This window comes from Salvelinus sp. IW2-2015, linkage group LG2, assembly GCF_002910315.2.
Source record: "Salvelinus sp. IW2-2015 linkage group LG2, ASM291031v2, whole genome shotgun sequence".
NCBI classification, from domain to species: Eukaryota; Metazoa; Chordata; class Actinopteri; order Salmoniformes; family Salmonidae; genus Salvelinus; species Salvelinus sp. IW2-2015.
In genome coordinates, this window is record NC_036839.1 from 14964431 (window position 1) to 14978249 (window position 13819).

Below are 13819 nucleotides of genomic sequence, written 5' to 3' on the forward strand. Positions count from 1 at the left end.
AGTCGGAAGTTTACATACACTTAGGTTGGAGTCATTAAAACTCGTTTTTCAAACATTCCACAAATCTATTGTTAACAAACTATAGTTTTGGCAAGTCGGTTAGGACATCTACTTTGTGCATGACACAAGTAATTTTTCCAATAATTGTTTACAGACAGATTATTTGACTTATAATTCACTGTATCACAATTCCAGTGGGTCAGAAGTTTACATACACATACACTACACTAAAGTTAACTGTAACTTTAAACAGCTTGGAAAATTCCAGAAAATTATGTCATGGCTTTAGAACCTTGTGATAGGCTAATTGACATAATTTGAGTCAATTGGAGGTGTTCCTGTGGATGCATTTCAAGGCCTACCTTCAAACTCAGTGCCTCTTTGCTTGACAAGATGGGAAAATCAAAAGACCTCAGAAACAAAATTGTAGACCTCCACAAGTCTGGTTCATCTTTGGGCGCAATTTCCAAACGCCTTAGGGTACCACGTTCATCTGTACAAACAATAGTACGCAAGTATAAAGACCATGGGACCACGCAGCTGTCATACCGCTCAGGAAGGAGACGCATTCTGTCTCCTAGAGATGAACGTACTTTGGTGCGAAAAGTGCAAATCAATCCCAGAACAACAGCAAAGGACCTTGTGAAGATGCTGGAGGAAACAGGTACAAACGTATCTATATCCACAGTAAAACAGCCCTATATTGACATAACCTGAAAGGCCGCTCAGCAAGGAAGAAGCCACTGCTCCAAAACCGCCATAAAAAAGCCAGACTACGGTTTGCAACTGCACATGGGGACAAAGATCGTACTTTTTGGAGAAATGTCCTCTGGTCTGATGAAACAAAAATAGAACTGTTTGGCCATAATGACCATCGTTATGTTTGGAGGAAAAAGGGGGAMGCTTGCAAGCCGAAGAAGACCATCCCAACTGTGAAGCACGGGGGTGGCAGCATCATGTTGTGGGGGTGCTTTGCTGCAGGAGGGACTGGTGCACTTCACAAAATAGATGGCATCATGAGGAAGGGAAATTATGTGGATATATTGAAGCAACATGTCAAGACATTAGTCAGGAAGTTAAAGCTTGGTAGCAAATGCGTCTTCCAAATGAACAATGACCCCAAGCATACTTCCAATGTTGTGGCAAAATGGCTTAAGGACAACAAAGTCCAGGTATTGGAGTCGCCATCACAAAGCCCTGACCTCAATCCTATAGGAAATTTGTGGGCAGAACTAAAAAAGCGTGTGCGAGCAAGGAGGCCTACAAACCTGACTCAGTTACACCAGCTCTGTCAGGAGGAATGGGACAAAATTCACCCAACTTATTATGAGGAGCTTGTGGAAGGCTACCTAAAACGCTTGACCCAAGTTAAACAATTTAAAGGCAACGCTACCAAATACTAATTGAGTGTATGTAAACTTCTGACCCACTGGGAATGTGATGAAAGCTGAAATAAATCCTTCTCTCTACTATTATTATTTCACATTCTTAAAATATAGTGGTGATCCTAACTGACCTAAGACAGGGAATGAAAAACTGAGTTTGAATGTATTTGGCTAAGGTCTACGTAAACTTCCGACTTCAACTGTGTCTCTTTTTCTGCCTGGATTTGGGAGGTTCATTATCCAACTGGTTAGCTTCACAGTTGACCTGCTGTCCATCCATGTCCAAACATTAGTAATACTAAAAAGCACTGGCCACTTTGACATTATTAGCTAGATGCCCTAAAACATATGGACCTCTTTTGATTATAATTTGTCGGCATAAGAGTGTGATTATTGGTACATATACATTGATGAATTGTAACGTCCTGACCAGAGTTCTTATGTGTTGTGCTTGTTTTAGTGTTGGTCAGGACGTGAGCTGGGTGGGCATTCTATGTTGTGTGTCTAGTTTGTCTGTTTCTGTGTTCAGCCTAATATGGTTCTCAATCAGAGGCAGCTGTCAATCGTTGTCCCTGATTGAGAATCATATATAGGTGGCTTGTTTTGTGTTGGGGATTTGTGGGTGGTTGTTTTCTGTGTCAGTGTTTGTGCCACACGGTACTGTGACGGTTAGTACGTTTGTTGTTTTGTATTTTGTCTAGTTTTCATGTTATTAAATCATGGAAACTTACCACGCTGCACATTGGTCCTCCGATCCTTCTCGCCTCTCCTCGTCTGAGGAGGAGGAAGAGCTAGACTGCTGTTACAGAACCACCCACCAAACTCGGACCAAGCAGCGTGGCTACGGGCAGCGACAACAACAGCAGCGGCCAACTACACAGGACTCCTGGACATGGGAGGAAATTTTGGAGGGAAAAGGACACTGGGCTCACATTGGAGATATGCCGCTCTCGGGAAGAGATGGAGCAGCTAAAGCCCAGGAGCGGTGTATGAGGAGGCAGCACGGAAGCGTGGCTGGAAGCCCCGTGAAGAAACCCCAAAATATCTTGGGGGGGGGGGGGGGCTAAAGGTGAGTGTGGGAAGGCAGGTAGGAAACCTGCGCCCACTTCCCATGCTTACCGTGGAGAGCGGGAGTACGGGCAGACACCGTGTTATGCGGAAGAGCGCACGGTGTCTCCTGTACGTGTGCATAGGTGGAATAACCCGCACTGGCCGGGCTAGATTGAGCATTGACCCAAGTGCCATGAAGCCGGCTCAACATATCTGGCCTCCAGTACGTCTCCTCGGGCTGGTGTACATGGTACCAGCTTACGCATGGTGTCCCCGGTTCGCCAACACAGCCCAGTGCGGGTTATTCCACCTCCCCGCACTGGTCGGGCTACGGGGACCATTCAACCAGGTAAGGTTGGGCAGGCTCGGTGCTCAAGGGAGCCAGTACGCCTGCACGGTCCGTATATCCGGCACCACCTTCCCGCCCCAGCCCAGTACCACCAGTGCTACACCACGCACCAGGCTTCCAGTGCGTCTCCAGAGCCCTGTTCCTACTCCACGCACTCTTCCTGTGGTGCGTGTCTCTAGCCCAGTACCTCCAGTTCGGCACCACGCACCAAGCCTCCGTGTGTTCCCGGAGCCCTGTACGCACTGTTCCTTCTCCCCACACTCGCCTGAGGTGCGTGCCTCAGCCCGGTACCACCAGTTCCGGTACCACGCACCAGGCCTATAGTGCGCTTCGAGTCCAGTGTGCCCTGTTCCTGCTCCCCGCACTAGCCTTGAGGTGCGTGCTCTCAGTCCGGTACACCAGTTCCGGCACCACGCACCAGGCCTACTGTGCGCCTCAGCAGGTCAGAGTCGGCCGTCTGCCCAACGCCGTCTGCACTGCCTGCCTGCCCAGCGCCGTCTGCACTGCCTGCCTGCCCAGCGCCGTCTGCACTGCCTGCCTGCCCAGCGCCATCTGAGGCCATCCGTCTGCCCAGCGCCATCTGAGCCATCCGTCTGTCCCGAGCCGTCAGAGCCGCCCGTCTCTCCCGAGCCGTCAGCGCCCGTCAGTCAGGAGCCGCTAGAGCCGTCCGTCAGTCAGGAGCCGCAGAGCCGCCAGCCAGTCAGGAGCTGCCAGAGCCGCCAGCCAGTCAGGCTGCCAGAGCCGCCAGCCAGTCAGGAGCTGCCAGAGCCACCAGCCAGTCAGGAGCTGCCAGAGCCGCCAGCCAGTCAGGAGCTGCCAGAGCCGCCAGCGATCAGGAGCTGCCAGAGCCGCCAGCCAGTCAGAGCCGCCTTCCAGTCATGAGCCGCCTTCAGTCATGAGCGCCCTCCATCATGAGCTGCCCTCCAGTCATGAGCTGCCCGCCAGTCATGAGCTGCCTCACAGTCATGAGCTGCCTTCCAGTCATGAGCTGCCTTCCAGTCATGAGCTGCCATATGCAGTCATGACTGCCGCTTCATCATAGCTGCCCTTCAGTCATGAGCTGCCCTTCAGTCATGAGCTGCCACTCAGTCCGGAGCTGCCACTCAGTCCGGAGCTGCCACTCAGTTCGGAGCTGCCATTAGTCCGGAGCTGCCTTCAGTCCGGAGTTGGCCCTCTGTCCTGAGCTACCTCTCTGTCCTGACTACCCTCTGTCCTGAGCTACCTCTCTGTCCTGAGCTACCTCTCTGCCTGAGCTACCTCTCTGTCCTGAGCTACCTCTCTGTCCTGAGCTGTCTCCTCTATCTAGGGGGCCTTTGTGAAGGTTCCTAGACCAGGGTCGGGGCGAGGGTCGCCACTCAAAGGACGCTAAGGAGGGGGACAAAGACAATGGTGGAGTGGTGTCCTCGTCCTGCGCCGGAGCCGCCACCGCGGACAGATGCCCACCCAGACCCTCCTCTGAGTTTTAGGGGTGCGTTCGGAGTCGCGCACCTCAGGAGGGGGATACTGTAACGTCCTGACCAGAGTTCTTATGTGTTGTGCTTGTTTTAGTGTTGGTCAGGACGTGAGCTGGGTGGGCATTCTATGTTGTGTGTCTGTTTGTCTGTTTCTGTGTCAGCCTAATATGGTTCTCAATCAGAGGCAGCTGTCAATCGTTGTCCCTGATTGAGAATCATATATAAGGTGGCTTGTTTTGTGTTGGGGATTTGTGGGTGGTTGTTTCCTGTGTCAGTGTTTGTGCCACACGGGACTGTGACGGTTAGTACGTTTGTTGTTTTGTATTTCGTCTAGTTTTCATGTTATTAAATCATGGAAACTTACCACGCTGCACCTTGGTCCTCCGATCCTTCTCGCCTCTCCTCGTCTGAGGAGGAGGAAGAGCTAGACTGCCGTTACATGAATAGACTACATGTATCTCTCAGTCCAGTCTCGTTACCAAATAGCCATTTCTGATCAATATTGGCTACAGTGAATACCAGTGGTTCTCAAACCTCTCGTCGGGGACCCCCTGCCGGTTCATGTATTTTATCTATTCCAGAACTAGCACACCTGATTCAAATGGTCAACTAATCATCAAGCCCTTGATTAGGTCAATCAAGTGAACTAGTTCAAGGCTAAAACAAAATTGAGAAACATCTGGGTGTCCCCGAGGAGAAGTTTGAGAACCTCTGGGCTAACCTAACCAGGTAAAACTCCGGACCCTTGTATGACATAGTAATAAATTAGCTGTAAAATGGTTTTATATGGGCTAGTCATACAAGTCATATGTATTTTTTTTACTAAACAACAAATGCGATTGGACAATAGAATTATCAGGGCATCTGTAATTAAAAAGTTACTCACATAGTATGTCATCACTATTGTGTTGATTGATTAATTCCAGTCAATAATTTTGGATTGAAAAGGTCTAGGTAGTTTAGCCACCTGAAGTTTGAATATAAACAACATTTTATCCCATTCCCATTTTTCTTAACACAAATAAATAGGCCTTTTTTAGGCTATAAATGCATAGCTTAGGCTATAAATACATGACATTAATGCTTAATTTCCCCTGGCCAGAGGGATCAGAGCGCATAGGCTTCTCTAGGCTACATGCAGCTGTGGTGGTTATCAGTAAACTACAGTTGATCAGACTGAAGCACAGATTAATTGCGCGTGAGTTGACAATGAGGCAAATCAGTCTAAATAACAATACTTGCTTTTGTGTCCATATTTTTTTAACCGAATAAAAATGTTGGGGCATCTAAAAAAATGTGTTGTTAGTATCTCGAAATTTCGATTTAGTATGTCGAATTTTTTACTTTAAGTACCTCGACATTTTGAGATAGTATCTACATTTTATATTGTTTTTGGTGGTGGGAATGGGCTTCCATAGTTATTTGACCATGTCAAGGGGAAAAAAATATCTAAAAGTAATGGTAAGTTTCACACTAATAAACCTCAAATGGAAACTGGAATGAATGACGACTACTGAATGGCCATTGCAGGTAAAATGTAATTAAAATCAAACCCCAGAAAACTGTTGTGGGGATTTGCAAGGTGACGTAAGTAAAGGGTGGAGGACAGCAGAGGAGTGTCACTAGTCAACACAGCCACAAATGGCTAAACCCCGTTTATTTCTACAATTTCTCTTCTTAAAATGTGATTTAAACATAACTCTAACCTGAACTCTAATCGTAACCACACTGCTAAACCTAACTCCAACCTTAAATGAAAAACAAAAAGCWGATTTTTGTTTTCAAGAATGTTTACCATAGCCAATTTTGACTTTTGTCGATGTGTTAAGTAGTGAAAACCAAGCAGAGGAGGGAGGGGCGCTGTACTGCACTAACTTAATCCATAACCCCGGGAAAACAACAGTACCATTCAGCAGAGAATCCTGAGCGAGGTGTAGTGGAACGTGGAGACAGCGGCACAACATTGGACTATAGTGGTACCATTAGGTCCTAGCGCAATGGTTCTCCCAATAAGATATTTTCCAATTCATGTGGCACTTTTTTGTTTGCTAGAATGGACTCATATATCAGCCTTCAACCTGGATACCTTGAATGTCCTGAGGAAAGACGGGGAACCCGGCAGTTTATTTGGATTCTCTCTAGCCATGCACCGGCAACTTATTCCTTCAGATAAGAGAATGTAAGTTTCGTCTGTTTTGTTGTTGATATTGTTGTTGAATTAGTTATGTGACATTTATTAGGRTTACACTTCGTGTGGGTAGGTTAGGCTACTTATTGTACGTCTCCAGTCTCCATTTTACAGTAACGTTAGTTGGAGCGTTCATCACTTGATGCATGGTAGCAGGTCCATTGATCAAATTCCTGTGGGACCGTTTTCTTGTCAAGGGAGGAGAATATTGTGCATTTAAAACGATACTGTGCATTTAAAAACGTTTCCTATTAACGCAACGTTCCACAATTGTTTCGTTATGGAGATAAATTAACTATTGCTATTCGTACATTGTTTTTAAATATTTTAAGGTCTTAAACATTTTTTTTACTCTCTATGTTTTGGAGACCTACGTGTTGAATGCGTGTTAATAGGCTAGAAGCACAATGAGTATTTATATTCAGTAGTGCGTGGGTCCAGTCATTGTGTGTTTCAGAATGCCCTTTGACAGCGGCCTTGCTACAAATTAACAATGGAAAACCAGAGGTAACGAGCTTTGTCATTGGAGATATCATGCATGTTAATGACATTTATTCAAAAGAAAGTGACTCTATCCCCCAAATGAGAGGTTGGGATGGGGGCCTCTGAATATGAATAGGAAATATGTAAGGACATTAAAAAGTGAATACACACGGGATATCATACGTTTTTTTTCATAGTATGGGACACTGTATTGCACACCCAGATGTTTATTGAAAAGTATATTATCACTGTTATCATTTCAGAAGAYTTTTGGTGTCAAGTAACCAACAGCATTACTTCTGCTGTTTTTAATTCTTAAAAATAGATCTGCCTGCAACTCCATTCTTGTGCACTTATTTAATGAGTTCYTAACATGGTTATAACCCCGAGTTTATAACAAATGGTTGTCGTTCTACTAAATAGCAACTCAGGCATCTGCTGTGGTGCAACCATGGTTTTATCTATTCAGCTGTAATCCATTCTCTGATAGTTTAGATTAATTCCTGTGAAAAGTGGAATGATTGGTGACCTGATGTAATTGTCCCAACTGAGAGTGGATGAGTGTGGCATGGGTCGGGGTGAATTATTGGTTTAGAACAGGGTGCTAAGGGCAGTGGGCCAGACAGAACACACTGTGTGTGCAGTGTGCAGTGCACTGTGCACTATTTAAAAACATTGCAGCCATAAACATTGAATATATTTAGATAAAGAACAATCCATGAAGTCTAACTTCATCAAATAAAGATGTATTTTAACTATGGTCAGCATTGCTGTATTACCGAAAGAGCAAAATATATTGACATACCTGACATTCAATAATGATTAGTAATGGTAATGATAGATAGGATGGGCACCATCCGTGTGTAACCTGTGATTCATTTAATTTAGCCAACCCCGAGGTGCCAGGAAAGTTAGGGGTGAGTGCAATGATCCAGCGCGGGACAAAACCATGCCTCACAGGTGTGTGTTCCAGCTACCCACCAGAAGAACAGAGCAGGGGGATGGGCTCTGCTGCATGTCACATCCACACACATACTGTAGCCAGGGTGAGCTTAGCTGAGCTCCAACAAGCAAGCACACATTTGGTGGCAGCCAGAGGGCACTTGCTGCAGTACATTAGAGATGCAAAGGCCCAGTCTGCCATGCACTGATAACAACATTTAGGCCAGGATTCCTTAGATCACTCAGATTGCCCTTCTTTTGCTTAGATCCTCACTTAGATCCTGCTTTGAGGAATGCAATGAGAACCTCTTCAGGTACGGCAGTTCTTGGTATGATTATTAACAAATTTACTACATGTTTATCACCTTCAACGCCAGATATTTTTAGGTCAAGCAATATTATAAGTTAAATTCTTATAATTAGCATGTATAGTAGGAGGATGCAGTTAAGCATAACCATAGTGTCATTTGAAAGGGAACATGCTTGAGGTTAAGTGCTTTGAATAAAGGTTAGAATAAGACAGTTAAAATGCTTATCGGTGACAAAATCATGCCTTTGTGCCCATAAATGGATAGGGAGTGGAAACAGATGAACAACACAACTTTTAAACGTTTTTTTTAATGCTATTTTCAAAGCACATTTTCACCGTAATGGCTGCTGTAAATTACTAGTTAAAAAAAGTTGAATGTCCTACTTGTATGTTAATGTTTTACAAGTGTGTGTATCTCTCTGCCTGTCCAAGAAATAAGTTCAAGAGAAGCCTGCTGATGGCCCAAAGCAGCAGTCTCTAAAATATATAGTGAATTTCATGGTATTTGTTGGACAAACAGAACCTTGGTATTTCTCAGGAGCCTGGCAGTTGGCTGTGTCCCAGTCAATTTCAAAGGGTGGCTAGAATTCCTTGGTTGGGTAGAGAGAGAGACACTGATTTATTAGCAAAGATAGAAGAGCTCAAGTCTTGGTGTTTTGAAAAGCCACACACATTGGGATCAGATTTACTAAGCAATGTCATTTCGGAAGAATAACAATTCAAACAAAATTCAAGTCAATGMTAGGAGAAAGACAAACATTCTAGTAAATCTGTCCCTGTCTTCCACAGAACTCTAATGAAGGCTAAGAAGACCTGTGGAAAATGAACCATTTGCCTTTATGACAGTTTCCCTTCCCTGTTGGGTTCTTGTCCTTGGTTGGTTGTTACAAAGAAGATAGTATCATAAAAAAAATGTGTAGGCCTATCTGTTTTAGGTCATTGAGACCAGAAGGGAAACACAGTGTCTTGTAAACATTTTGTCTGTAATCAAATCAAATCAAATGTATTTATATAACCCTTCTTACATCAGCTGATATATCAAAGTGCTGTACAGAAACCCAGCCTAAAATACCCCAAACAGCAAGCAATGCATCCGTGCTTTACTTGAACTGAAATAGGTGCCGGTACAGTTTATCTTTAGGTGCAGGAGCTCCACAATACTTTTMATGTAATATTCTAGGAACAGGAGCTCAAGCAGTAGAACATTTGAGGTACCGGTACTCAGCTCTGGTGAGCTCCTGCCAAAGTCAAGAACTGGCTGTGATCTCAAATTTGGATCCTCATGTGATCTTAGATAATGAACAAACCAAGTGAAAGCAGAGTTTAGCACAAAGATAGTTAATGTGTAGCCCTGGATAACAGCTGTGATGCTCATTAACCCGCTATGTCATTACACAGCTTAGAAAACCAAATGTCAACGCAAATATTTGTGAAACCAATCGACAATTGACTCTATTTATGTTTTCCCCCACCTAGAGCACCTGATATTCACAGTCAGTGGCGTTAATGGAAAATGCACATCTGGCCAAATTATCAGCAACATTTAATTGGGAATATGAATTAATTAATAATGTTAGCAAATCATTTATTGGCTATTGCTTGTACTGAGTGACCACTTCCTTTTTAGTACATTGGGGCTTGGAACTATTTTTTTAAAGGAGTGTATAGTCTATTATGATGAGTTGGCCATACTTATTGGAGCAGCGGGTGTGGCTATATAACAGACTAATATCCTCACTATCTGAACTCAACTCAACTCAACCAAAGGGATTAACTCACTTACCCTTCCTCTCTAGTTAGATAACCTTCGGTGTCTAGCAATGATTGTGTAAAACTGATTTTAACTCAAAACAACCTCAAGCCCTTCAGGGTTTATTGCCAATGTCTCTGTGCACTTAAAAAAACATGTTGTGTTGAAAGCCGCCCATCTAAAGTGAAAGAAGTGAACAGTCATTGTGTATCTTTGCAACTCCCCAATGGTTGCATTGAAAGCACAACCTCGTTTTAAGTGTGATACACTAAAGTATTTTCCTTCCTTCTAATTATATAGGTTCCGAGGGAGTGGAAGTGATGAGTAGAGATCTACCTTTTTCCATCTGACACTGTATATTAGGGCTCCCAAGTGGCGCAGCGGTCTAAGGCACTGCATCTCAGTGCAAAAGGCATCACTAATCCAGGCTTTATTACAACCGGCCAAGATTGGGAGTCCCATAGGGTGGCGCACAATTGGCCCAGGTTTGGCTGGTGTAGGCCGTCATTGTAAATAAGGATTTATTCTTAATTGACTTGCATAATAATATACACTACCTTTCAAGTTTTTGGGGTCACTTAGAAATGTCCTTGTTTTTGAACGAAAAACACATGTTTGTTGTCCATTACAATAACATCAAATTGATCAGAAATACAGTGTAGACATTGTTAATGTTGTAAATGACTTTTGTAGCTGGAACCGGCAGTTTTTTTATGGAATATCTACATAGGCGTACAGAAGCCCATTATCAGCAACCATCACTTCTGTGTTCCAATGGCACGTTGTGTTAGCTAATCCAAGTTTATCATTTTAAAAGGCTAATTGATCATTAGAAAACTCTTTTGCAATTATGTTAGCACAGCTGAAAACTGTTGTTCTGATTAAAGAAACAAAAAACTGTCCTTCTTTAGACTAGTTGAGTATCTGGAGCATCAGTGTAACGATGTGCACTGAAAGTCAGGAAGCAAGTTCAGGGAGTGAGTGTTTTTATAAATAAATGCAAAATAATACAGAACACGAACAACGCACAGACATGAAACAGAAACGGAAACAATGACGCCTGGGGAAGGAAAGGGAGTGACATATATAGGGAAGGTAATCAGGGAAGTGATGGAGTCCAGGTGAATCTGATGACACGCAGGTGTGCGTAACGATGGTGACAGGTGTGCGCCCTAATGAGCCGCTTGGTGACCTAGAGGTGGGAGAGGGAGCACACGTGACAATCAGCATTTGTGGGTTCGATTACAGACTCAAAATGACCAGAAACAAAGAACTTTCTTCTGAAACTCGTCAGTCTATTCTTGTTCTGAGAAATGAAGGCTATTCCATGCGAGAAATTGCCAAGAAACTGAAGATCTCGTTCAACGTTGTGTATTACTCCCTTCACAGATCAGCGCAAACTGGCTCTAACCAGAATAGAAAGAGGAGTGGGAGGCCCCGGTGCACAACTGAGCAAGAGGACAAGTACATTAGAGTGTCTAGTTTGAGAAACAGACGCCTCACAAGTCCTCAACTGTCAACTTCAATAAATAGTCCCCGCAAAACACCAGTCTTAACATCAACAGTGAAGAAGCAACTCCGGGATGCTGGCCTTCTAGGCAAAGTTCCTCTGTCCAGTATCTGTGTTCTTTTGCCCATCTAAATATTTAATTTTTATTGGCCAGTCTGATATATGGCTTTTTCTTTGCAACTCTGCCTAGAAGGCCAGCATCCCGGAGTCACGTCTTCACTGTTGATGTTGAGACTAGAGGTCGAACGATTATGATTTTTCAATGCCAATACCGATACCGATTATTGGAGGACCAAAAAAAGCCGATATCGATTAATCGGTTTTTATATATATATTTGTAATAATGACAATTACAACAATAATGAATGAACAATGAACACTTTTATTTTAACTTAATATAATACATAAATAAAATCTATTTAGTCTCAAATAAATAATGAAACATGTTCAATTTAGTTTAAATAATGCAAAAACACAGTGTTGGAGAAGAAAGTAGAAGTGCAATATGTGCCATGTAAAAAAGCTAACGTTTAAGTTCCTTGCTCAGAACATGTCACGGCCGTTGTAAGGAGGAGACCAAGGCGCAGCGTGTTATGCGTACATACTTATTTATTTTAACGAATGAACACTGAACAAACTAACAAAATAACAAAACAAACCGTGAAGCTATGTGGATAGTGCAGACAGGCAATTAAACATAGAACAAGAACCCACGAACACCAAAGGGAAAATGGCTACCTAAATATGATCCCCAATCAGAGACAACGATAAACAGCTGCCTCTGATTGTGAACCATATCAGGCCACCATAGACATACAAATCACCTAGACCTTCAAACACTCTATATATACAAAAACCCTAGACAGTACAAAAACTAACGTACCCACCCTAGTCACACCCCGACCTAACCAAAATATAAAGAAAACATAGATATCTCAGGTCAGGGCATGACAACAACTGAACAAACTAACAAAATAACAAAACAAACCGTGAAGCTATGTGGATAGTGCAGACAGGCAATTAAACATAGAACAAGAACCCACGAACACCAAAGGGAAAATGGCTACCTAAATATGATCCCCAATCAGAGACAACGATAAACAGCTGCCTCTGATTGTGAACCATATCAGGCCACCATAGACATACAAATCACCTAGACCTTCAAACACTCTATATATACAAAAACCCTAGACAGTACAAAAACTAACGTACCCACCCTAGTCACACCCCGACCTAACCAAAATATAAAGAAAAACATAGATATCTCAGGTCAGGGCATGACCAGTACCCCCCCCCCCCCCAAAGGTGCGGACTCCGGCCGCAAACCTGAACCTTTATGGGAGGGTCCGGGTGGGCATCTACCCTCAGTGGCGGCTCCGTTCTGGATGCAGCCCCCACTCGTTACGCTGATCCCTCCGCCTTTGTAGAACCGGACCGTGGATCATCGCCGGAGGCTCTGGACTGCGGATCATCGCCGGAGGCCCGGACTGGGAACCGTCGCTGGAGACCCCGGACTGGGAACCGTTGCTGGAGACCCTTACTGGGGACCGTCGCTGGAGTACTGTCGCCGGAAGCTCTGGACTGGGGAAGCGCACTGGAAGCCTGATGCGTGTTGCCGGAACTGGTGGTATCGGGCTGAGGACATGCACCTCAGGGCGAGTGCAGGGAAGAGGCACAGGCCGTACTGGACTGTGGATGCGCACTGGAGGCCTGATGCGTGGTGCCGAACTGGTGGTACCGGGCTGAGGACACGCACCTCAGGGCGAGTGCGGGAAGAGGCACAGGTCATACTGGACTGTGGAAGCGCACTGGAGACCTGATGCGTGGTGCCGGAACCGGCGGTACCGGGCTGAGGACACGCACCTCAGGGCGAGTGCGGGGAAGAGGCACAGGCCGTACTGGACTGTGGAAGCGCACTGGAGGCCTGAAGCGTGGTGCCGGAACAAGTAGTCCGGGCCGGGGACACGCACCTCAGGGCGAGTGCGGAGGAGGCACAGGACGTATTGGACTGTGGAAGCGCACTGGAGGCCTGATGCGTGGTGCCGGAACTGGTGGTACCGGGCTGAGGACACGCACCTCAGGGCGAGTGCGGGGAAGAGCACAGGTCATACTGGACTGTGGAAGCGCACTGGAACCTGATGCGTGGTGCCGGAACCGGCGGTACCGGGCTGAGGACACGCACCTCAGGGCGAGTGCGGGGAAGAGGCACAGGCCGTACTGGACTGTGGAAGCGCACTGGAGGCCTGAAGCGTGGTGCCGGAACAGGTAGTCCGGGCTGGGGACACGCACCTCAGGGCGAGTGCGGAGAGGAGGCACAGGACGTATTGGACTGTGGAAGCGCCTGGAGGCCTGATGCGTGGTGCCGGAACTGGTGGTACCGGGCTGATGACACGCATCT

At 45.3% G+C, this 13819-nt stretch overlaps 1 protein-coding gene across 3 annotated transcripts in view; it reads left to right on the plus strand.

The window, feature by feature from the left end:
• Window positions 1–6066: 6066 nt before the first annotated feature.
• Window positions 6067–13819, plus strand: part of LOC111975116 (integrin alpha-6) — a 28570-nt gene continuing 20817 nt past the window's right edge. The window contains exon 1 of one of the 3 annotated variants that reach the window (XM_070447352.1): window positions 6067–6417. In XM_070447352.1, the coding sequence (XP_070303453.1) occupies window positions 6236–6417 (182 nt within the window). In that variant the 5' untranslated portion in view covers window positions 6067–6235. The remainder of the gene's footprint in view (window positions 6418–13819) is intronic. The other 2 variants (XM_024003298.2, XM_024003306.2) reach the window with 2 other exon arrangements.